General features: G+C 48.0%; 1 protein-coding gene across 2 annotated transcripts in view; it reads right to left on the minus strand.

Annotated features, from left to right (window-relative positions):
* IPPK (inositol-pentakisphosphate 2-kinase) overlaps nucleotides 1–24,910 on the minus strand; it is a 60,150-nt gene that overhangs the window by 26,224 nt on the left and 9,016 nt on the right. For both annotated transcript variants that reach the window (XM_040245796.1, XM_040245806.1), the window contains exons 3-11: nucleotides 22,922–23,017; nucleotides 19,335–19,401; nucleotides 16,209–16,330; nucleotides 15,228–15,317; nucleotides 10,027–10,085; nucleotides 9,533–9,605; nucleotides 5,989–6,268; nucleotides 4,036–4,186; nucleotides 3,200–3,302 (exon numbers count right to left, since the gene is read on the minus strand). In XM_040245796.1, the coding sequence (XP_040101730.1) occupies nucleotides 3,200–3,302; nucleotides 4,036–4,186; nucleotides 5,989–6,268; nucleotides 9,533–9,605; nucleotides 10,027–10,085; nucleotides 15,228–15,317; nucleotides 16,209–16,330; nucleotides 19,335–19,401; nucleotides 22,922–23,017 (1,041 nt within the window). The remainder of the gene's footprint in view (nucleotides 1–3,199; nucleotides 3,303–4,035; nucleotides 4,187–5,988; nucleotides 6,269–9,532; nucleotides 9,606–10,026; nucleotides 10,086–15,227; nucleotides 15,318–16,208; nucleotides 16,331–19,334; nucleotides 19,402–22,921; nucleotides 23,018–24,910) is intronic.

Raw genomic sequence — 24,910 nt, forward strand, 5'->3', positions numbered from 1 at the left:
TTCCAACAATTACAATTACAAACCAGGCTGCTGCGAACACTTCTGTATAGGGTTTTGGGTGAACCTGAGTCTTCCCTTCTCTGCAACAAATGCCCAGGAGCACAGGTGCTGGGTTACAGGGCATGTGCATGATTAGCTCTGAGAATCTAGTTTCTCGGCACCAGCATTCAGCGTTGTCTCAGTGTACTTAGTTTACTCATTCTGAGAGTTGTGTAATGATTGCTTGAACCTAAGATTCCATTTACATATGAAGTAAGAAATTGCAATAAAGTTAAAGAGTAATCCATCCTTATTACAATTTTGGAAAATACAGAAATGTGTAAAAAAGGAAGTAAACTTCTATGCTTCTTCTCTCGATAAAAGGAATACTGATACTTATTCCTAAATCAAGGTACCCAATTTGCAGAAAATGTAGGGCAGTCCATCACTTTATTCTGATAGAGGCTCCCTTTTGGATTTCTCCCCACCATGAGGACAACTCCATCCCCAGACACCTCAATTAATTCCCTCCGGGCTCTTAGATTTGGAGGGGACCTCCCCAAAAACTGAATGGCCACAGAGGAGGGTACACACAGCCTTGGCCAGAGACAGGAATGAGGACTCTTAACAAGAGAGAACCACAGACACATTGTCAGGACCAGGACAGCTTAATCAAGGGCTCCAGGGCAGCTGCCCAGAGGAGGCAGAGGAGGTCATTCTGTTTTGTTCCTTTCTTTTCATCATTTCACTCCCACTAAAACAGTGTTCCTTAACCATTTCAGCATCTAGCAAAACCTCTGACAGCCTAGTGAAGCCTATGGATCCTTCTGAGAAAAACATTCTCAGGAGTGACAAATATAAAGATATCATGAGCTATCTATAGCAATTACAGTGTGAAATCAAAAGGTCAGATTTCTCTTGATGGCAAAGTTGGGGGCCCTGTTGACTCCACAGTGGTTGCTGCCACATTCTTAATGGAAGGGAAACACTAAACTCAGTCAGAGATTATGAAAACAAACATGTAAGTTTTTTTCCTATCCAAGCTCAAGGAGCCCCTGAATGCCCTGATTTCACAGAGTCAGAAGGAACAGGATCAGGCCTCTTCCCTAAGAGATTCTCCCAGGGTGCCGCTTGGCCTGAAGTAGAGGAAGGAAGGAAGCCAGCCACACACAACCACAGGCGGGGGTCTGGGCCCAGAATCCCCCCTGAGGGCTATAGGAGAGGTGGTCAGCACAGGTCTGCTCTATGGCTGCTAAGAAGGAAGCACAGACCCAGCAAAGGGAGGGTAGAGAGAGGGCTGAGCTCAGGGTGGCCTGGAGCCAACTAGATAAAGGGAGCTCCTCCCTGGAAGCTAAAGTAACATGCCATCACCTGGCCCAGTCTATCTGGGGGAAACCTTAGCCACTTTAAAAAATTTTTTTTAATTGGAGAAAAATTGCCTCACAGTGTCACACTGGTTTCTGCTGTACAACAATGCCAATCAGCCATAATCATGTATCTCCCCTCTCTGGGGAGCCTCCCTGCCTCCCCACACCCCACCCCTCTGAGCTGTCATACAGTGCCTGCTGGGCTCCATGTATTATAAAGTAGCTTCCCACTAGCTATCTCTGTTACACATGGCAGTATATATATGTAAACTGGCTCCAGACCACCCTGGGCCTCCCCTCCCTGTTACCTTCTCAATTTGTCCCACCTTCTCCACCCCCCGCCCTGTCCACAAGCCCGTTCTCTATATTTGCGTCTTCATTCTTTTCCTGCAAATAGGTTCATCAGTACCATTTTTCTAGATTTCATATACTGCATTAATATATAATATTTGTTTTTCTCTTTCTGACTTACTTCACTCTGTATAACAGGCTATAGGTTCATCCACCTCACTACAACTAACGCAAATCTGTTCCTTTCCATTCAGTTCAGTTCAGTCGCTCAGTCGTGTCCAACTCTTTGCAACCCCATGAATCGCAGCACGCCAGGCCTCCCTGTCCATCACCAACTCCCGGAGTTCACCCAAACTCCTGTGCATCGAGTCGGTGATACCATCCAGCCACCACATCCTCTGTCGTCCCCTTCTCCTCCTGCCCTCAATCCCTCCCAGCATCACAGTCTTTTCCAATCAGTCAACTCTTCGCATGAGGTGGCCAAAGCACTGGAGTTTCAGCTTCAGCATCAGTCCTTCCAGTGAACACCCAGGACTAATCTCCTTTAGGATGGACTGGTTGGATCTCCTTGCAGTCCAAAGGACTCTCAAGAGTCTTCTCCAACACCACAGTTCAAAAGCATCAATTCTTTGGCATTCAGCCTTCTTCACAGTCCAACTCTCACATCCATACGTGACCACTGGAAAAACTATAGCCTTGACTAGACAGACCTTTGTTGGCAAAGGAGTGTCTCTGCTTTTTAACATGCTATCTAGGTTGGTCATAACTTTCCTTCCAAGGAGTAAGTGTCTTTTAATTTCATGGCTGCAATCACCATCTGCAGTGATTTTGGAGCCCAAAAATATAAAGTCTGACACTATTTCCCCATCTGTTTCTCATGAAGTGATGGGACCAGATGCCATGATCTTAGTTTTCTGAATGTTGAGCTTTAAGCCAACTTCTTCACTCTCTTCCTTCACTTTCATCAAGAGGCTCTTTAGTTCTTCTTCCCTTTCTGCCATAAGAGTGGTGTCATCTGCATATCTGAGGTTATTGATATTTCTTCCAGCAATCTTGATTCCAGCTTGTGCTTCTTCCAGCCCTGTCTCATGATGTACTCTGCATAGAAGTTAAATAAGCAGGGTGACAATATACAGCCTTGACGTACTCCTTTTCCTATTTGGAACCAGTCTGTTGTTACATGTCCAGTTCTAACTGTTGCTTCCTGACCTGCATATAGGTTTCTCAAGAGGCAGGTCAGGTGGTCTGGTATTCCCATCTCTTTCAGAATTTTCCACAGTTTATTGTGATCCACACAGTCAAAGGCTTCAGCATAGTCAATAAAGCAGAAATAGATGTTTTTCTGGAACTCTCTTGCTTTTTCCATGATCCAGCAGATGTTGGCAATTTGATCTCTGGTTCCTAAGCCTTTTCTAAAACCAGCTTGAACATCTGGGTTTAATCCATAATTCTTCTGCTTTAACCATCAGGAGTAGGTACTGGGAAACACTTATTATGAAAATTCTGAGTTAGTGTTAAGAGCCTAAGGAGCACACAGTATGTTTCTGGAAGAGTCTACCCACCTTTGTCAATGCAAAAGCCACTGTACCATCATCCTCAGTGGAAAGATCGAGCAGCCTCTGGTAAAATGCTTCATCATAAGGCCCATCTATTTGCAATGTTTTTCTGAAGAACAAAGCACAAAAAAACAGGATAGCAAAGCTGCCTGGAAATCATCTGTTAAACTGTTTGCAGTTTAAGAATCATACATCTGTTTTTAAAGAACATTAGTGGATTTATCTCTTCCTAATGCTAAACTGTTATGAAGCATGAAAGTTTTAAACACAGCTTGCAAGACCAGACACCAGGAGAGCCTGAATGTCTCCTGTTTGACAAATGGTGTCGAGGTCAGAGATTCTAGTGAAGGGGTGATAGGGAGGAAGCCAGGCCAGGCCACAGCTGCAGCCCCCGCCACATGCCACAGGTGCGGATCCTTGCAGCCCACATCAGGACGGTCAGGAAATGGACAAGGAAGCGCCTGAAGGCCAAAGCCCAGCTGGGGCTGAGTGAAAGCGGCTCACTGGCTGTGGAGCAGCACTGCCCCCTGCAGGCTCAGCTCCAACTCAGAACATGGAACTGCCTAACAGGGTTGTCAGGACATACTCTCCTTTCTAGAAATGGGAAAGCAATCTCTGATCTGACAGGACCTTGGTCCTCCTTCACATGGCACTGAATCCCCGGGCTGGCCCTGCATCTGGGGGCAGGGAGCGGGTAGCTGGGGTGAGTCATCCTCCTGGGAGGCCTGTGTAGTCCTCCCACGGGGTCAGCCTGCTACCCTCATCCCCATCTTGCCCTCAGGGCTGCTCGGGGCCCCATACAGGCCCAGAAAGGGCAAGGGAGCACTGGGTCTATGCCTCACCTCTCCTCAGGGAACTCCTCCAGGTACCGCTCAACCCGCCGGTACAGAGGATAGAGGCCTTCGATGTCCAGCAGGTCCAACATCTGCACCTGGAGGGTTTTGTACAGAAGACAGCCCTTCGGTAACCCTGAGCGCTCCGGGGTGTTTTTTCCTACCAAGAACATCAGGGGAAAACGAGAAGTTTACTGTCAAGGACTGAAGAAGGTGGCGGGCACAGGCCGCACCCTGCCTCACGGAGCTGCTGGGGCTGGACGAGTGCACGTTCTGGGTTAGGCACGAACGAGAGGCAGGCCCCACAGCTCACTGTGCGCATCTCCCTCCTCTCAGCATCCTTCAGTCTCCATCACACCAGCACAGTCTAGAGAGATAACCCTCAGTCTACAGGAGACTAGGCACAAAATGTAAAATGACCACAGTAACATCCTCACATCTGCAAGATAGCATCTGCAGAGCCCAGGGCCACAGCCTGTGTGGAGAGGTGTGAGCACACTGAGCAGGGAGCCATCGGGGCAGGGACAGTGCAGAAATGAGGTCCATTCCACACTCAAGTATTCTCAGGGGCCTGAAGGGCTGGGGAGACAGAGTCCTAGCTCATGTATCCCATCCTTTGAGGAAACAGCCATGTCCAATGAACGAAATCACTGGGCGCAAGCCACAGCGAGCAGCTATGGCCATGCCCAGTTCTGACACTCTGACCTCCCACTGCTGGCAAAACATGCTCAGTCACGCGAGACAGAGTGCAAACGCACAGGTCCAGCTAGAAGGGATTTGTTACAATTACAGGTTACTCATATAGTAGAGTATCTAGCTTATGGTCAAAAAATAAGTTTAAAAAATAGCATGTAGAATACATTATACATCCCATGGGTCAGACTTTTGTCTGTGTACATATGCAGGGAAGGTCTGGAAGAAAAGTCCACAGGGGTCTCAGTGACCAGGGTCCACCTGTGTGTCCTTCCAAACAAGTTCTGTCTACTTACAAGCAGTAAAGTACCCAAACCCGGGCATGAGTTTACAAAAATTGTCTGAAATGAGTAGGCATCACTTTTGCAACAAGAAAAATACCCACAAAATTCATCTATGCCAAGAATAACATGGCATGGGGGACAAAAGAAGGGTGACTTGTGCCCAGGTAGCTGCATGGGAAAACCACCGCACCTAAAGTCCCTGCAGGAGCAAAGCTGCCATCTCCCTGTGTCACACCCCCACAGCATCCTCAGAGGCTCCAAGAGACTACAGGAACCGTCAGTACAAAAACGGAATAATCTGAACCCTAGTCAGCCCCTCAAAATAAGATCCTGGTTATGGCTCCATAAGCTACATGCTTGAGCGTGTTGGCGAGCCTGCCGGCAGATGACAAAGGTGGCAAATGAGGAGCCCGTGAACATTCATGGCAAAACCCAAATCAGTCACAAAGCCACCTTGACGTTTGGATGCTCACTGAGTCAAGCAGCCCATGGCAAGTCTGTAAGGAATGGGGCCTGGAGTAGGAGACACCCAGAGTCATGGGTCTCACACATCTGTATTCACAGCCTGTCTGCAAACTGCCACCCACTGAGGCCACCCGCCCGCCCTGAAGGGCCTTGCACTGTGAGAGTCCAATATTCTGGGCCTCAGTCCTCTCCATCTAAGAGAAAGGCCAAGGAAAACCTATCTCCAGGGTTGCAATGAGATGGAACAATGTAGAGAAATCACAGAGGATGTGCAGACATGTCGGATGACATTTAGAGGAAATCTTATAGCCCAAATGTATGCTGCAGTTTATAAACCCAGACAGGAGATGACAACGGTAATGTCCCCACCTGGGGCTGAGATGATAGAGAGGCCCAGCTTTGGGGAGCCCTGACGGGACCAAGGCTGCTCCCACAGAAGCTCCGTGAGGCCAGGCAGGACCCTCGCAGGCCATGCCACAGGCTCTGCTTCCCCTGCGCCCAGCCCGCCCACCAGGCCTACCTTGGCAGCGCAGGCTCCTGCTGAAAGGGCTGGCTTCACAGACGGGTGGGCCCCGCAGCCCAGGCCCCGACCTGAGGGCACCCGCCCGGCCCTTGTCCGAGCCACTCAGTAGCACCCGTGTGATGACACGCACCAGCTCCCGGATCACAGCCCTTGTGCAGTGGGCTCCACTGGCCAGGCCATTGGATGGGAAGAAGAATGGCTTCAGGTGGTGCGCGAGCTCACTCCAGTCAGCCATGGGGCTGCGGGCATCTTTGCAGCCATAAATCAGCTCACCGTTCTTCAAGAAGGGAAAGAGACAGGGAAACATCAACTCCACAGGTTGACAAAAAAAACCCTTCATTCCCACCCACTGGACAGGCAAAGGTACTTGACATTTTACACACGCCCCCATTTAGGATCTCTACCCACCCTCATGTACCACATTAACTGACCAAGTGGAAAAGCCCACTGAAACATGAAAAAGAAGAAAAGTTCTCAAAAACCAAAGACCAGAAAGGCCCCAGACCTGAGATTCAAACCCTCAGACAGGAACACATGGTATGCTGGCAACTTCAAACAAACTCCCAAAGACCCTAGCCTGTTACTGAAGAGGCCAAGTGACACTGTGCTACTGAGGGACACAGAGTGTCAGCTGGGCCCTAAGCAGACAAATTGCTCAACCACTGTGTGCGTACATTGGCAGCCGGCATCCCAGAGCCTTCCGTCCTCTGTGATTAAGGCCATCAGCATCGCTAATACAGAAGTCTTCATTTTGGAGGCCAACCCTGCCTTTTAAAACAAAGTCCAGCAAAGAAACTCCTCATGGCACCAATGATCCCAGGGCTACAGAAAGGGATGCTCAGTAGGTGCAACCCCATGACTTTTTTACATGGGTCTGCAATGTCCAGGAAAAAGTCCCTCATCAGCAGCCAATCCCAGGGGAGAGACATTTTCTGGTCTGTGAGAGTGTGGTCAGCACCCTCCAGTAGGTCCCCAGTGGCCTTCATCCCTTGATACTCACACCCTGTAGTTCTCTCTCCAAACAGTGGAAGTTTAGTCTGTGTGACTGAGAGAATACAAGTAAAGCCAACAGCATACCCCTGGCAAGATTAAGATGCTGTGGATTCTGTCCTGATGATTCTCTTCTCAGATCACAGCAGCCACACGGAGCTGCCACGGAGCTGTGGGGCCTCCTGCCAATGGCTGTGGAGGCCCCGTCCGAGCAGCAGAGCCTCTGCCCCCACCGCTGAGCCCTCAGATGAGATGCAGCCTTGAGGGGCCCGGAGCCAGAGCCAGCTATGCTGCTCCTTCTGGCCAGAGACTGAGAGGATAAGTGGCTGTTATGCAGTAGTAGATGATACCACGAGGACGATCCCAGCTCTGCCCCCAGGTTGCAGATGGGGGGTCAGTTCAGTCCACTAAGAAGCGTGGACGGGGATTTAGCAGTGTGATGCCTCCCTAGGAGTCCCCTGTCAGCACTGTCAGAGGCCACAGATGCGGGTGCCCAGGGAGATGGGAACACAGCTGAGGCCGCTGCTGACCAAAGGACCAGGAGAAACCAACAAGAGATGCTGCCCCTTGAGATGGGCCTTACAGAGGTGGGGCGGGGAGGTGAAAGGAAAAGCAAGAGCTTCTGGGAGGAAAGCAGGCCAAGATGAAGTATGGAGCCAAAACCACTCAACACGGGCTGTGGCCAGAAGGTAGGGCCAGGGTTCAGCCTGCTGTCCAGTGCGGGGGCAGCCCTGGCCCACCACGAAGCTGTCTCCTCCAGGCCCATGAGCAGCTGAGTGACCTTGCACAGTAGAAGGCCTTCTCTCCCCAGTGCCTGGAATCCAGGCAGACAGGCATCTTACATATACACATAGAGTTGTTCAAGAACCTCATGTGACATTTGCAGAGAGCTATCGTCCCAGTCTCTATGACAATCCCATGTGGCCCCCACCACATCTCACAGGTGTCCAGTATTAGGGTGGACAGAGCCACAGGCTTGGAGTCTGTGAACAACATTCAGACAGACAAGGAGAAGGCGCCAACGGCAGAGAACACAGTGGCAGCATGGATCGTGATCCAGGAGACCTCTCCACACCTGGAACTTCACAGAGAGAGCTTGCCAGCACTTGCAAAACGTACTGCATTGCTCCTGGTGTTATTTTAAAAAGCCATTCCATGTCACTTCTTCTAATCCATCTCTTTTGAAACTATTATCTCAGTCTCTGGATTTTCCCCCTAGCTGAGTTCAACAGAAGCAGCAGATAGCCAGGGTTCTCAGTCCCAGGTCCCAGGTCAACTGATCCAGGGGCCAAGTCAGACCCACCACTCAGCTTATGTTGGCCTGACAGGCCAGCCTAAGAGGGCAGTCAGAAAAGGGTCCACTTGAGACAAAATGCCAGCCTTACTATATGTTCCAAATAAATCCCCAGAAGACAGGGAACTTATCGTTGGCATTTAAATATAAAATTCCTAAAGTCTTTGTAAGAGTTAAAAACAAAAACTGACTTTAAACTGTGTCCTCTTTTTCTTGACTTGGAAAGGTAGATGGAGACAAAGTAAAGCTGATTCAACATGACCAGGTTTCCAAACCATATGGGGAGAAGTGAGCCAAGAACAAGCTTCACACCCACATCCCCCAGGCTCACTTCTGAGGGCCATCCAGTATGCACACGGAGCAGGATGCAGAGGGCACCAGGCTGTCCAGACCCAGCAGCCCTGCTACGCCACACAGATCTACCGCCTGTAAACCTAGAGCCTGTCACGTGCTCTTGCTTATATGTCATACCTAGTATGAACATAACCAGGACTGGGAGCAGTCAGTGGTAACCAGAAAAGGAGATGACCAGGGGGACCTCAGGGGACATATTTCTAATACAAACCCTTCACCAGATCTGGGCCAGCCCTGCCCCGTCTTCCTGCACCCCCTCTCCCCATTCCTCTGCCCCTCAACATCTCCCCCATGTATGCCTGACAGCAGCAGGTCAGGGACCACAGGGCCTGAGCAAGTCCAGTCAGGGTGCCAGAAGCAGGTGGTCATGAGGAAGCAGAAGGTGCCAGTGCCAGATGGTGAGTATGCTGCATGCAGAACCCTTCCCCTACACAATCAGGATGCAGGGCAGTCACAGCTGCAGGACTCTGAGAACTCACTGACAAGGATGTCCCCTAATTGTAAGTTCCCTAAGTTAACCGGGAGGAAAGGCACAGGTGTGGCCACCCTTTAGGTTGCCCCGCCCCAAGTCCTACTCCCATCTCAACCACAGAGGACACCTGAGATGCAGTCAGGGCCATCTTTACCCAAGAACCAGAGTCAGGGTCTATGCCTCGAGCCCGAGGCCACCCAGTGGGCAAGGAGTTACCATTACACACCCCAGGAGTCCCAGGATGGCATGCGCTCATGAAATAAGGCTTGGAAAAAGGACCCAAAGGATCATACTGAGGCAGCCCCAGTGCAGACGCCCTTGTCTGCAGGTCACAGAGCCCTGTTAGGGACCAGAGCACCAGGGCTTCATCCAGCTCAGTTCAGACACCCACTGGACCCACCCAAAAGCCATAAAATAGAAGCAAATTTTACCTTAAAGATCTTTAAGTTGTTCTGTGCCTCCTGTAACAAGCTTTTCAAAGCAAAGTACATTCTCTGTTTATTTCTAAAAAGAGAAAGTATTATTGACAATTAGAGCAGACTTTGCATTTACCTGCCTGTGGCTCAAGGGACATGCCCAAGAGTTGCCACTTGAGATCTCCAAGCTTTGCAGATTAAGAAGCTGTATTCTCCCCAGCCCTCTTCAGAGAGGCACCCACGTCACCACCCCTAATCCCCACCTTTCTCTCTGCCCCTTCCTCTGGAAACAACTCGCCAGCCACTGGTAATCTGCAGGAACCTATTAAGGCAATGCTGACCCCAGGCAAGAAACCTGCGCCCTGCCCAGGGCCCTGCTTTCTGCAGGCAAATAGCCCCTACCTCGAAGAATGCACCCTCCACCCCCCACTGCAAAGAATGCCACACACCCCCCCACCACCACCACCAAGAAAGGCAGCACTAGGGACAAAGGAGAAGTATTCTCTTACCCTGAGTAGAGATCGAGAGGACAGTATTTACTTATCTGCTTCCACTTCCCAGTTGCCACCTGTTAAGAAATCACCACAGGGTGTCAGTGATGGGATTGGGGAAGCACACTAGGCTAACTCTAACACACAAAAGAGCTCAAGGGACTGTGAGATAACCAAGGCAGCTGAAGGGCCCAGCAGATGACACCACCTCCAGGTGCATATCACTAGCTGGCGCAGGGAGCTTGACTCTGACTCCAAGAAACCTTGGCCCTCCTCTGAGAGCCTCACGAAGCTGCCAGCCCCTCCACATGAGCAGAGAAATGGCAGCCAGCACCTTTGTAAGATGCCGTGGCTAAATTTCGGTAATCAGATGAACAAATCTTTACAATTATAATATCCAGGAAAGGTAGGTTGCACCCAACTAGCAATTTCATGTTGTCAGTGAGAAGACAAATTGGCACAACCTTTGAAAGGCAACTTGCTGGTTTCCATCAAAGTTTTAAAGATGGATGCCCCCTGATTTGGCAAATCTATGAGGAATCACTGGGTCAAGGATGTTCACTGCGACATGTGAAACAACCTGTGAAACACAGCAAGACCTAGCAACAACGAAATAAAGCACATCTGCTCTTATGGACTAGGACACAGCAAGCCACATGTTGAATGAAAGATTCAGTAAATAATATGCAGCCACTAACAGACAGAGGCAAAATCACAAATATTTATTCAAAGACAAAAGCAATTGGCAGAACAATGCATATGAAATAACTTGCTTTAAAAAGAAAAAAGGATATGTGCATCTATACATGCATTATCCAAATACGCAACAAAAAAGCCTTGACAGATACATGACGATCTTCAAGGATTAAGTGAAAAACATCATTTAGCAGAATAATTACTTATGGCAAGAAAAAAAAAAAGACAGGACTCAGATGACTAAGAATGAAAGAAAATACAGTACTATCAATCTTGCAGGAATAGAAATAAGTTTAGAGGAATACTGTGAACAATTATATGCCGACAAATTATATGAAATGAACAAATTCTTTAGAAACATACAGCTACCAAAACTGACTCAAGAAGAAATAGAGAATCTAAACAGACATAACAAAAGATGAATCAGTAATCAAAAATCTTTCAACAAAGAAAATCCCAGGACCAGATGGCTTTGCTACTGAATTCCACTAAATGTTTAAAGAAAAATCAACACCAATAGTCAAACTCTTCCAAAAACTGAAGAGTTAATGATGGAAAATCTTCTGAATTCATTCTATCAAGCCAATTTTCATCCTGGTACCAAAGCTAGACAAAAACATCACTAGAAAAGAAAACTACAAATATCCCTCAAGAAAGAATCCTCAACAAAAACAAACCAAAATAAGTAGCATACTAAAGAGATTACACACCTTCATCAAGTGGCATTTATCTATCAAACACAAGGGTGGTTCAACATATGAAAATCAATCAACATAATACACTATATTAATAGAAAGAGGAAAATACCTCATGATCATCTCAACAGATGCAAGACAAGCATGTGACAAAATCTAACATTCTTTCACAATTTAAAAAACAAAACTCTAAAAATAAAAAAAAAATTTGACAAACTTACAGTGAGAACATTACATTCTACAGTGAAAAACCAAAAGCTTTACCCCTCAAGACCAGGAACAAGATAAGGATAGCCACTCTTACTACTTCTACATAACACTGTACTTATAATTAAAATCATAATTACCATATGACTCAGCACTACTACTTCTGGGTTTATACCCAAAAAAGCTGGAATCAGAGCCTCAAAGAAATATCTGCACAACCATGTTCACAGAAGTATTATTCACAATAGGCAAGAAATGGGAGCAGCCCAGTGACCATCAGTGGATGAATGGGATAAACCAAATAGATTATACACGTTCAATGGATGTTACGCAGCCTTAAAAAAGGAAGAAACTTCTGATACAAGCTACAGTATGGATGAATCTTGAGGACATTATGGTATGTGAAATAAGTCAGTCACAAAAGGACAAATACTGTATGATTCCACATACATGAAGTACCTACAGTAGTCAAATTCACAGAGATAGAAACTACAATGGTAGGTGCCAGGGGCCTGAGAAAGGAAGAAATGCGTTATTTTATGGATGTAGAGTTTGTTTTACAAAACAAAAAACATTCTGGAAATGGATGGTAATGATAGTTGTACAACAATGTAAACGTACTTAATACCTCTTAATTGTACACTTAATGGTTAAGATGGTAAATTTTATGTCATGTATATCTCATCACAATTAAATACATATATTTATTTCAAAAAATTAATTGTATTTCTATGCAATAAACAACTTGAAAATGACATTTTTAAAAATTCTATTTACAATGCTTAGTCGCTCAGTCGTGTCCAACTCTTTGCAACCCCATGGACTATCACCCGTCAGGCTCCTCTGCCCATGGGATTCTCCAGGTAAGAATACTGGAGTGGGTTGCCATTTCCTCCTCCAGGGGATCTTCCTGACCCAGGGATCAAACCCAGGTCTCCTGCATTGCAGGCTGCTTCCCTACCATCTGAGCCACCAGGAAGGCCCCTACTTACAATGGCATCTCCGAGAACAAAGCATTTAGGATAAGTTCAACAAAGAAAATATAAAACCTATATGCTGAAAACTTTATAACATTTCTGAAAGAAATTAAAGATCTAAATAAATGAAAAACCCTGCATTCACAGAGTACTAATACTGTTGAGGGGGCAGACTTCCTACACAAATGTGCAGCACAGTGATTCCCTGTCAAAATCTCAGCTGGTTTCTTGGAAATCATGAAGGTTAAAGACATCTATATTGGAAAGGAAGAAGTAAAATTCTATTCACAGATGACACAATTCTGTACATAGAAGATTCCAAGAATATACCAAGAAAGCTACCAGAGCTAATAAATAAATGCAGCAAAGTTGTAGGGTACAACACACATATGAGTTGTGTTTCTATACTCCAGCAATAAACAAACCAAAAAGGAAATTAAGGAAGCAGTTCTATTTATAAAATTTACAATATTCCAAAAGAATAAAATACCTACATATAAATTTAACCAAAGTGGCAAAAGACTGGTACACTGAAAACTATAAAATGTTGCTGAAAGAAATTAAAGAAAACCTAAATGAGTGGAAAGACAGCTGTGTTCATGGATTATAAGACTTAATATTATTAAGATGGCAAGGCTTCCCTGGTGGCTCAGATGGTAAGAATCTGCCTGCAACGCAGGAGGCACAGATTTGATCCCTGGGTTGGGAAGATCCAGTGGAGAAGGGAATGGCCACCCAGTCCAGTATTCTTGCCTCGGACAGAAGTTCCTGGACAGGCTATACAGTCCACAGGGTTGTAAAGAGTTGGACACAACTGAGTGACTAACACTTATACACTATCCAAAGTGATCTATAGCTTCCTGTAATTTCTGTCAAAATTCCAACAAAATTCCAACTGCAATTTTTTGCAGTTACAAAAAATCCAACTCTCAAAATCATATGTAATTGTAAGGAGCCTCAAATAGCCAAAATAATCTTGAAAAAGAAAACCAAAGCTAGAAGACTAATACTTCCTGATTTCAATAAGAGTGGCATAAGGACAGACCGATAGAAAGAAGGTCAGAATTAAGACCTGACATATAAGGCCAATAAATCCACCAACACCAATCAATGGAGAAATGACAGTCTTTTCACAAATGGTGCTGGAAAAACTGGATATCACATGTAAAAGGATGAAACTGGACCCTTATCTAACACCAAATATAAAAACTAACTCAAAATAGATCAAAGACCAAAACATAAGAGCTAAAACTACAAAACTCTTAGAAGAAAACATATAGGAAAAGCATATGACCTTAGTTTAGGTAACAATTTCTTGAATATGAAAGCAAAGGCATAGGCAACTAGAGTAAAAAAAGACAAATCAGACTTTATCAAAATTTAAAACTTTTGTGCAACACTGTCAACAGAGTAAAAAGGCAACTGACAGAATGGGAGAAAATATTTGCAAATCACATATCTGATAAAGAGATTAATATCTAAAATATAAAAAGAACCCCTAAAACAACTAAAAAAATCACAACTCATTTCAAAAATGGGTGAGGAATTTGAATAGACAATTCTCCAAGGAAGACATACAAATGGCCAATAAGCAAACGAACAGATGTTCAACGTCAGTAACCTTTGCAATGAAATGCAAATGAAAATCACTTGAGGTACTACTTTGTATCCATTAGGATGACTATGACCACGAACAGGGGTGATAATCAGCGCTGGGCAAGCAAGGATGCGGAGAAACCGGAGCCCTCATGCACCTGCTGCTGCTGCTGTTGTCCAGTCGCTACATCCCATCCGGCTCTTTGCGACCCTCTGAGCTACAGCATGCCAGGTTTCCCTGTCCTGCACTACCTCCCAAAATTTGCATTTATGGTCTTTCTTTATGATCCGGCTCTCACGTCTGTTCACTGCTGGGGGGAATACAGAATTGTACTATAGCTATGCAGAACAGTCTGCCATTTCCTCAAAACTTTAAACAGAATTTCCCCCAAGATCCAGCAATTCCACTCCTAGGAATATACCTAAGAAAACTGAAAAAAGCGACTCAAACATGTATATGTACACATACGTTTATAGCAACGGTATTCACAGTAGCCAAAATGAAAAAGCCATGTGTCCCTCAACAGATGAATGGGTAAACAAGATGTTCCCATACAATGGAGGATTCTTATTCAGTCATAAAAAGAATGCAGTGCTAATAAATGCCACAGCATGTATCAACCTCAAAAATATTATGTTAACTAAAAGGGCAGTCACGAAAAGCCATAATTTGTGTGATTCCATTTGTATGAAATGTCCAGAATAAGCAGATCCACAGATTCGGTAGTTGCCAAGGGTTGGCAGGAGAACAGGTGTCTGCTAATGGGCACAGGACTTCTTTTTGAGGTGATGAAATGTTCTGGAATTCGATAGTGGTGATGGTTGCACAATCTTATGACCAGACGAAAATCTGCTGGATTATACACTTTAAAAGGGTAAACCTTAGGATATGTATAACTATCTCAATTAAGAAGGAAAAGATGAACTAGTTTTGAAATAAAAAGTAAACAGTATCTCCATTTTATTTTACCCCTCTGAAAACTCTAGATGCCCCAGCCGGTCAGCCCAAGGCCCTGAGCAGTGAGAGAAGCTGGCCAGCTCTTCCTACCTTGAGGTGCTGGTGCATGCAGTAGCGACACACCCTGTGCTTCATGTCATGGGTGACGTCACTGGAGAAGGGAATGAACCCACATTTGGGCTGCAAAACAGACACGGAAGGAAACACGCTTAGGGAGAAAACAGACACCTTCCGGGAGACAGGTAACCACAGGATAACGAAGTGCAACTCCCAGGAGAATCAGGAAGTGTTAGCCACAAACATTCCCAAAAGTTGCTTTTACCTTCAGTCCCCAGTGGGAATTGATGCCGCCCTCACTGTATCGTATAAATATCTCTTTGCCACTGGAGAATCCACCCAGAACTCTCACTGGAGAAGAACAACAAGGCCTCAGTTGCTCGCTTGACAAAGTGCAACACAGAGTAACCCTGTGTTCATTATAGAACAAGACTGGAAAGCCGCCGGGAATGCAGATCTGTCCCCCACTCTCAGCTCCTAGAAGCAGGACCCACGGTCTCTCTGATAAGACTGCGTGAACAGAATGGTGCTCATCAGATGGTTCCTGGGATCCCAGAATGTCTGAAATTTTGGTTGTCTTTTAAAATCCAGAGTTTTCACATATAATATGTAAGACCACTGCCTAGTGTCAGGGCACCAAATCATTTGTGATGCCTGAGACAGTTGCCTCTGTTTAGAGAAGCAGAACATCGTCCACACTGAACATCCGGAGTGTGAGCGCTCAGGGCCAAGAACATGACCACCCAGAAGTCACCAGCAGAGGTTTGGAGAAAGGAAACAACGAGATACCTGGGAGGCTTCCTGAGGGAGACTCAGGTGGCCACGCTGGACAGGGAGCCACAGAGTTGAAGCAGAGGAGTGACCCTGATCCAGTAATCACTGACCTCCACTAGACAAGCAACACCCCTTGTAGCCCCCACCTCAAGGTGGGGAAAGTGCACTCCAGGCAGATGACCCACGGATTTACAGTTTCTCCTTTTTCCCCAACACCATTCCCCTTTAACAAATACTCACCTTGATCTCCACACACAGAATCGGCCGGCGCTCTGCAAACTGGTAGGTCTGCAGTCTGGCTAGGTTGGGGAGGCACAGGGCATAGCCACTGAGCGTGTCCAGGTCCTTGTCGCAGCGAGATTCTGGGAAACAGAGCGAGGAAGATAACTGAGGGTCAGCGAGAGTGACAAGACAATTCCATGGCAGCCTGGGCTCCTGCTGGGGAAGGACCAACTCAGCCTCTGCTCTGGAGAGGCCACCTCCAACGCTTGGGTTATCCCGCCTGAGGAGTCTCCGTAAAGACCTGGAGTCACACAAGGATAGCGCTGTGATTCCTGGTAGGAGCTTGGACCTTGTAGTACCAGCTCCACCTCCGGAGGGGCTGGAGGCTAAGGGCAGCCACACGGGCGGCCAGCTGTGTCTACATGCCCTGCTGCTGCTGCTGAGTCGCTTCAGTCGTGTCCGACTCTGTGCGACCTCACAGACGGCAGCCCGCCAGGCTCCCCGTCCCTGGGACTCTCAAGGCAAGAACACTGGAGTGGGTTGCCATTTCCTTCTCCAGTGCGTGAAAGTGAAAAGTGAAAGGGAAGTCGCTCAGTCGTGTCCGACTCTTCACGACCCCATGGACTGCGGCCTAACAGGCTCCTCCATCCATGGGATTTTCCAGGAGTGGGGTGCCTTTGCCTTCTCCAGTCCACATGCCCAAGCCCCAGCAAAAATCTTGACCCCTCTTCTCTCAGCTGGTTTTAATCTGTGTCCCTAAGCCATAACCATGAGAATAACAGTGAGTTCTGTGGGTCCTCCTAGCAAATTATCAGACCTGAGGTTGGTTCTGAGGACCCTCAAATATGCAGCTGCCATCAAAAGTGAGTGATCTCGGAAACTGCTCCCCAATTCTGTTGACTCCCTTAACCCAGGAGTTCAGAGAAGAAGGCGCAACAGCCACTACCTTCCTTTTAAAGCTTCCTTCAGAATATTCAAACACTAATATTTCCTCAGCACTGACTACTAGAAGTTATACTGTAGACAGTCACATAAGATATGGCCTCTAGACCCCAAGAGAAGTCACCTTTCCTCCTTCCACACAACAAGGCTGAGTATGACTCACTGTTACAACAGGGGACAGTCTTATTACTGTCAAGTAGCATAACTGCTGATTATAAAACTAATGATGCCACGTGGCGCTAGTAACTAGAAGGCAGAATCACAGCAGGCCTCAGTCTGTCTACATGAGGAAAACAGAGCCAAGACACAGTCCAGGTTTTGAACAGGGCTGCTGCCTCCTCCCCCTTCATCAGCCATTTCCACCCATGAAGCACTCCTCAGTACTCCCCAAACCAGGGGCTCCAGGGCACAGTACCCTGTTCTCTTTCATTTTCCTAATCAAATACAGAAAAAATTTCATATTGGCTTACTACACACTCTGACTGCCTGGCTGTGATTTAGGGGGAGACATTTCACTCCTTAACAACATAAATTTTACATCTCTGTCTCTGACTGTGAAAGGCAAAGCTTTAACATGGTTAGTATCATTACTGTGACAAATAAGTACAGGGAAAGTACCTGAGGTATGGAGGGAATACACCTGAGCTGATGGGGGAGAAGTTATGTGACGTGATGGGCGGGGGGCGTTATGAGAGGTGACAGGGCTGATATATGAGGTGATGGGAGGGAGGGTATGTGAGGTAATGCAGGAAGATATGGGAGGTGATGGAGGAGGTCTACGAGGAGATGGGGTAGGTCAGGTGATAGGGAGAGGGTCGGGAGACGGTCGGATGGTAGGAGAGGATGTGAGGTGATTGATGGGGGGGTGTGGGGAGGTGGGGGGAGGATATTTGAGGTGATGGGGGAGAGTCTGTGAGGGCATGGGGGAAAATACATGAGGTGACAGGGGATGTCCGTGAGGAGATGGGAAGTCTCTGAGGTGATGGGGAGAGGGTCTGGGGGATCACGGGCAGAGAACACGTAGGTAAGAGGGCAAGGTCTGGCAGGAGATGGGGGTATGGGAGGTGATAGGGGGCATATGTGAGAGATGATGGTGGGAGGTATACAAGGTGATGGCTGAAGGTCTGGGAGGAGATGGGGGTATGGGAGGTGATGAGGGAAGGTATGGGAAGTGACGGGGAGGCATGGGAGGTGATGCAGGGAGGTATGAGGAGATGGGGGGTGGTATGGAGATGAGGAGGGGAGGGGATGGGAAGTGATGGGGGGAGGTGTGAGAGATGATGAGACAGAGTATGGGACGTGATGAGGGAAGATACGTGAGGTGACGGGGGAAGAGAGGTAACTGGGGAAGGTATGGGCGGTGACGCAGGAGGCATGTGAGGTGATGGCGGAAGGGATCGGGTGGTCTGTGAGGTGATGGAGGAAGGCACTGGAGGTGATGGGGGCTGCTATGTGCGGTAGCTGGTTTGATGGGGGAACATATTAGTGGTGATGGGAAGGTATGGCCAGTGGGGAAAGGTACAGAAGGTGAAGGGGAAAGTCTGGGAGGTGAGGAGGAGCAAGTATATACTGGGGGGGGGGGGGGGTTACATTTCTACTGCGGGGTTGAAATCATGTGTGGTGATGGGGGAAGCTATGTATGGTAATCCAGTTCCAGTTCAGTCGCTCAGTCGTGTCTGACTCTATGACCCCATGAACCACAGCATGCCAGGCCTCCCTGTCCGTCACCAACTCCCAGAGTTCAGGGAAGTAAGTGAGGTGGGGTGGGAGGTACAAAAACTCAAGTCTCCCAGCTTACCTCAAGAGGATAAGCAGTCTGGGTGGTGCTGGCTTCTGAAAGAAGGGCCTCAGGACTGCCCTCCTCTAGGGCCTGGCCCACCCTCCACAGCTTAGGTCTGCTCTGGTTTTCTTTTGGACTCCTCCAGACGACCCTAGGGCCCACCTTCCCTTCCCTAAATCTCCTCCAACTCCTTCAGCTACCTTTTGCCCCTCAAAAGCATTATTTTTATGAATTAGTTCTTGGTCATATATTCCCTGCAGTAATCTGCATATTTGACATCCAGAATTGTATTCACAAACTCCTAGGATTTCTACCCCTGATAATGAAGTTCTTGGCAAAAAAGTTGCTAGAAACTGTATCTGCCTAACATCAAACACTTCTCAAACGGAATATTATAAATTTTGTAAGTTAGAAACCCTTACCTGGTCTTTCACATTGTATCTTTAAACAAAGCTGTTTCACAAAATCTAAAGGCAGCTGAACAACTTCCTGTAAGAACAAATAAGAAATACTCAATGTGTGTTACACAACAAGGCAAACGTACTTAATGCCACAGAACCGCAGACTTTAAAATGCTTAAAATGGTAAACTTTATGTTCTGTATATTTTACCACATTAAAAAAACACTCAGTATGTGAGTTTTGGGAATAAAAGCTGCTCTGTTATTTTAAGGACATGTCCAGATTATGTCCAACTCTTTGGGATCCAATGGACTGTAATCTACCAGGCTCCTCTGTGCATGGAATTTTCCAGGCAAGAAATACTGGAGTGGGCTACCATTTCCTTCTCCAGAGGATCCTCCCGACCCAAGGATTGAACCTACATCTCCTGTGTCCCCTCCGCTGACTGGTGGATTCTTCACCACTAACGTCTCTGTGCACTAACAGGTACAGGCCCTCCTCAGGGTGGCTGGTGTCCACAATGGCAGTGGCTAGCAGCATGCCCAATGTCATCCACAATCAGTCTCCAGAGAACACGCCTCAGGCAGCTCCTGTGTTCTCAAGGTGACCTCATCCTCATTCTTCAGGGGTCTGTGGATGGCAGAGCAGGGGCCTGAGACAGCCCTCTGCCTGCAAAAACTTCCTCACCAACTGTCTCGGGCAACATGAGGCTTCTCACATTCCCATCTGGGAAGCAGCTCAAGAACAGGGTCTGATCAAATATTAATCTCTGGGTAAGGATTTCCTTCATGGCCCAGTGGCTAAGCCTCCGCACTCCCAAATGCAGGGGGCCAGGGTTTGAGCCCTGGTCAGGAAACTAGATCCCACATGCCACAACTGAGAAGATCCTGCAAGGTGCAGCTAAGGATCCTGCATGCCACAGCAAAGACGGAGGGTCCCACGTGCTACAACTACATCCCAGCACAACCTGATGAAATAAATAATCTTAAAAACATAAATCCCCAGGTGGACATCCTGTGCCCCCATCAGCTACAGGATGGCCAATATTTGGTGCATTTGGGCAAGAAACAAAGAAGCAACTCCTTTCTGCTTTGCTGTTTCTTTACAATCTCCCAACCTAAGAGTTTCTATTTAATCCACATTGCTCACCATCTTCCCTGTATTTCCAGGGTGGCAGAATTCTGACTTAAAAAGAATCCCAAGGGGATGGAAGAGACTGGCCTAGAAAGAGGATGCTGGGATCCTGTCCATTTACATGCCACACCTTCTCCATCAGCCCTTTGCATGATGGAATTTTCCCCATGTCTGGGACAGTCATTCCCAGACTGTCCTAACCTCCAACTGACATGAAGACAGGCCCAGATCAGTCCCCAAACCAGCCAGGCAGGGTTGGAAGCAGCATGGCACAAGGGGTGTGTCTGTCTCTCTGTCTGAGCCTTGCTCTCACCACTGGGCTAGTCATTTCTCGTCTCAGGACACAGAAGAGGGGAACGCTCTTAACAGGGCTCCCCTCTAATCTAGCTCATGTCATCAGGAGGAGAAAACCGTATCATTTACAAATGCTGATTTTGCCTGAATATGGTCTTATTTGGACCAGAGATGTGCTCTGTATCCCACACTCAACAGTGCTGGGCCTGAGTGGCAGTCCTCTCAACCACCTGGAGGAAAAGCAGATTGTGTTTCACTCAGGCAGTGTCTTCATGCGAAGGAGGTATGTCAACAGGGTGAATATCCCCAAAATGTGACCTTGTGAATCCACCTTACAGGCCCAGAGCCTTGTCCACTGTGGACAAACAGAATCAAACTTGGAGTTAGGGCATGCCCTAGGCCCTGAAGGGACAGCCCAGGGTCACTGCCACCTGCCAGGCTACCACTGGCTGGAACCGCAAGCTCCTCACCACTCTTCACCACTGGCCCCTCCTGGAAGAAAGGCCTAGAGCCCCTGAGACAGAGTAACACTCCCACTTGGCCAGATGAGCATGCACTCGCCCCAAGAAGGACTGACAGTCGGTACAGCTGCGTTCTCTCAGACACCGTCCAGGCCGAGAAGGAGGCAGCCAGCACACAGTTACTCAGGCTCTCACAGGAGGTGGGTTTCAGGTTTCCACAATTTAACAGGACAGCTGGGGAGGGGTGGTGCCGGCCCCCAGGATGGCCTCAGTGGCCTTCGCCTCTGTGTAGTCCCATACTGCCTAGAATTGATTTGTGAAGACTCCAGGATGCTATGGAAATGACAGACACAACTTCTTGACAGGTCATCTCTCAGACTGCGCACTGGAAGAGTCAGGCCCGAGTCACAAGGATGCTCAGAGCCCTGCAGAGAGTCCACACGGGGAGCTGCTGAGCCCCTGTCAGCAGGTCAACAGCCAGCACCACACTGCAGGCTCCATGGTTCTGGGCCACCCTGGAAGAGGATCTTTAGCCCCAGTCTTCAGGTAAGATCACAGCCCTAAGGAACCCAGAGAAGCGCCACCCACAGTACATCCTAAGCTGTCAAAGGAGGACATTTTGCTGTCAGAGCCACTTAAAATTCTACTTTGCCAGGCAATCCTTAAGCTTCAAAGAAACTTTCACTGAACCTTCTTGGCATCATTTTTCTCAAGATGCATACAAGGTACAGAACTGGCAAAACAGGTGGTACTACTCCCTCTGTTCAAAACGACAACTCTGATCATCTGTTCAGGGTTCTGGTCTAAGACAAGCAGTAAGGCCAGCAGAAGCAGAGGCGCAGCGGGGATCAAAGCCAAGGTGTAGGAATGACTGTCCCAGACATGGACCACGGCCATCTGCTCTGAGGTTGCCAGGGGCACAGGGCCACTCCACTGAGGCTTCTTATGCTGCCCGCTCCATGAGCATCCAAACAGCAGACCTTCCTGTAACAAGTACTCCTCTCCGTAACTGAGATCAGAAGAAGCCAGCAACAGAGACCACCTGCAGGCAGGCTGAGCCACCAGCCCATGTGAGCTTCAGCTGAGCACACCACCCCTTGTGAGCCACCACCCCTCGTGAGCACACCACCCCTTGTGAGCACACCACCCGTCATGAGCCATCACCCCTCGTGAGCCACCACCCCTCCTCAGCTTCAGCTGAGCACACCACCCCTCATGAGCACACCACCCCTCGTGAGCCAGCACACCACCCCTCGTGAGCCATCACCCCTCGTGAGCCACCACCCCTTGTGAGCACACCACCCCTCGTGTGACCTCCCACGAGACCAGGTCACACCTCCCAGTACGGGGGCCCACTCTCCTCCCTACCTTGCTCTAAGGTGCCCATCAAAGATCCAGGCTGCTGCCTGGACCTCACTCAAGAGCTCTTACCAACTTGAATGCCCCCCTGAGGGTGGAGTGGTGGAGTTCCAGGGGTCCCGGCAAGTTAAGGTCTGACAAAGTATCTCAGAATCCCATGCTTCTCAGCTACCAAATGAGAATAACAGGATCTGCTCTGCTACCTCATAGGACAAAAATGAGAAAAGCGCTTGGAAACTCTGTAACTAACATGAGGGGTTATTATGAAGCACACACTTTCAAACTATAATTGAGGAGTTGGTATTTTGATACAGAATGTGCCCATGAATTTAGACTACGTTTAAAAAAGAGATCACTTACCCCACAGTGAACATAGTTCTCACCCAAAAACTCTTTCATGACATTTTTGCCAAAGTCCACTATGTTCTGCAGGTGCTGAAATATCTCTTCCGAGGTCTATAAAAGAGAAGGACAAGAAGGCCTCAATGCCCGGGAGCTCCTAGAAGGCGGACTCTGATACCACCACAAGCCTCTGTCACACACAGGGCCGCCAGGCATGCAGGCACGTGGCCACAAAAAACCACCAGTGGCCCTGGACCCGGAAGAAGGTAAGCCCCACCAAGAAGACTACCACACTCAATGGAGTTTCTGTCCCCAAGGGCCCCTGGACCACCTCTGCATTCTACTCAGGGCCCCATGTGATTCCGAAGCTGTAAGTTTAAGAACCATATCTGTGGCCCTGCCTTCCTCACACCAGGAACACAGGTGGATTCCACCTGTGGCCCGTGCACACCTTCTGAGAAATTTGACTTTAAAAATCTTTCCCATCCAAAACTTTCTAGATATTTAGATTTTATTCTTCAGCCTCTAAATGTAGAAATAAAACACTTTTACCCCAGAGGTTCTTAAAGAGTCGATAAGCTGTGAGATTTAGGTGAGACAGAAAATCAATGTCGTATCCCTCACTCTGACCCAAGGCAAGAAGGACAAAGGGTTGATCACAGGTCTCACTCAGGAGCGAGAGGGCTGTCTTCTTCAACAGCGGGCTCAGAGGTGCCTGACACGCGGCTCAGGCTCTGAGAAGGTCTTGGTCTGAGCTGCTGCGCGTGCACCATAACACAGGCAGACCACAGCCTGCGCCCCAAGGCAGTACTGCGTTAGGATGGAGCCTGGCAAAAAACTCCAGAACCCACCCAGTGCGTCTGTAGAGCTGTGGCCACAGGCTTCTGACAAAAAGGTCTTATTACTGACAGAATTAACAGACACAATTCCCCACAAATAATGCAGCTGGCATCACATAGAGCCATTTATATAACAACAACAACAACAGCAAACTGTTGCCTTGAAAGACATTATCTCAATAAATGTAAACAGAAAGAACTGAAAATAAAGGCATCCAGAGGAATCTGACCCTTCACCAAGGCTAGGCTCCACAGACCCCGAGTGGGGGACGGGGGAAGGGGAGAGGACTAGAGGCAGCCTCTGAAATGTTTCTGGATTCCACAGAAACAGAACCTCCCCACACGATTCTCTTCAGCAGCTGCACCTAGCCCCTATCCTGAGCCATCTTTCTCTGCACCGACCACACTGGCCCCAGACTTCACTGCAGCCGGTCCCACTGTGACCACGGGCTCAGCTTTCTCCCCTGGGCCCCTCTTCTCATTCTATGAAAATAACCCCCAAGGGTGCCTTTCATTTGCACAATCAGCCACCATTGGCACCCATAAGCCATCCACCTCACCATCTTTTCTGGCTGTTTCACCATAATTCAAATGAGGTGAGATGGTGACTCATGTCTCCATCACCCTGATCTTGAGCCCAATTTCCACTCACCATCCAGCACCACGGCCCCGCCCCACTGTGGGTGTGCCGTGCAACTCCGGCCTTTTCAGATAGAGTCTATGCTCATATCATGCCCTCCCCACTGGCCATGAAAGACGAAAGGCTCCCACAGGGCTAGTGCATTTTGACCTCTGTGGCCACTTAGATAAACACCGCGGCAACATCGCACCTCAAGGTAGACAGACACTGCAACTCGGGGGTCAGCAGGCATGCAGCAGAACAACAGTGGTTTTCTAAGGGTGCCCACAGTACTTTGCTCGGGTGACTCGGACAACAGAAACGCAGCGCTCCATCTGAACTGCCAGCTGTGACTTGTAACACTGTCTACCACAGCATTACAGACTTCATTTTCATAGCTAGCCTTCCACAGATAGGGAAACTGAGGCAGTGGGGTGTAAGGAAATCGGCACGGCAAAGCGAAGCCGTGGGTTTCCCAGTCATAAGCAGAGTTCTCTGAACTAGTCTGGGAGGCTCCTGACTCACTACCCAGGGACTAACTGTGATGAC

This window comes from Oryx dammah, unplaced genomic scaffold, assembly GCF_014754425.2.
Source record: "Oryx dammah isolate SB20612 unplaced genomic scaffold, SCBI_Odam_1.1 HiC_scaffold_1, whole genome shotgun sequence".
NCBI lineage: Eukaryota > Metazoa > Chordata > Mammalia > Artiodactyla > Bovidae > Oryx > Oryx dammah.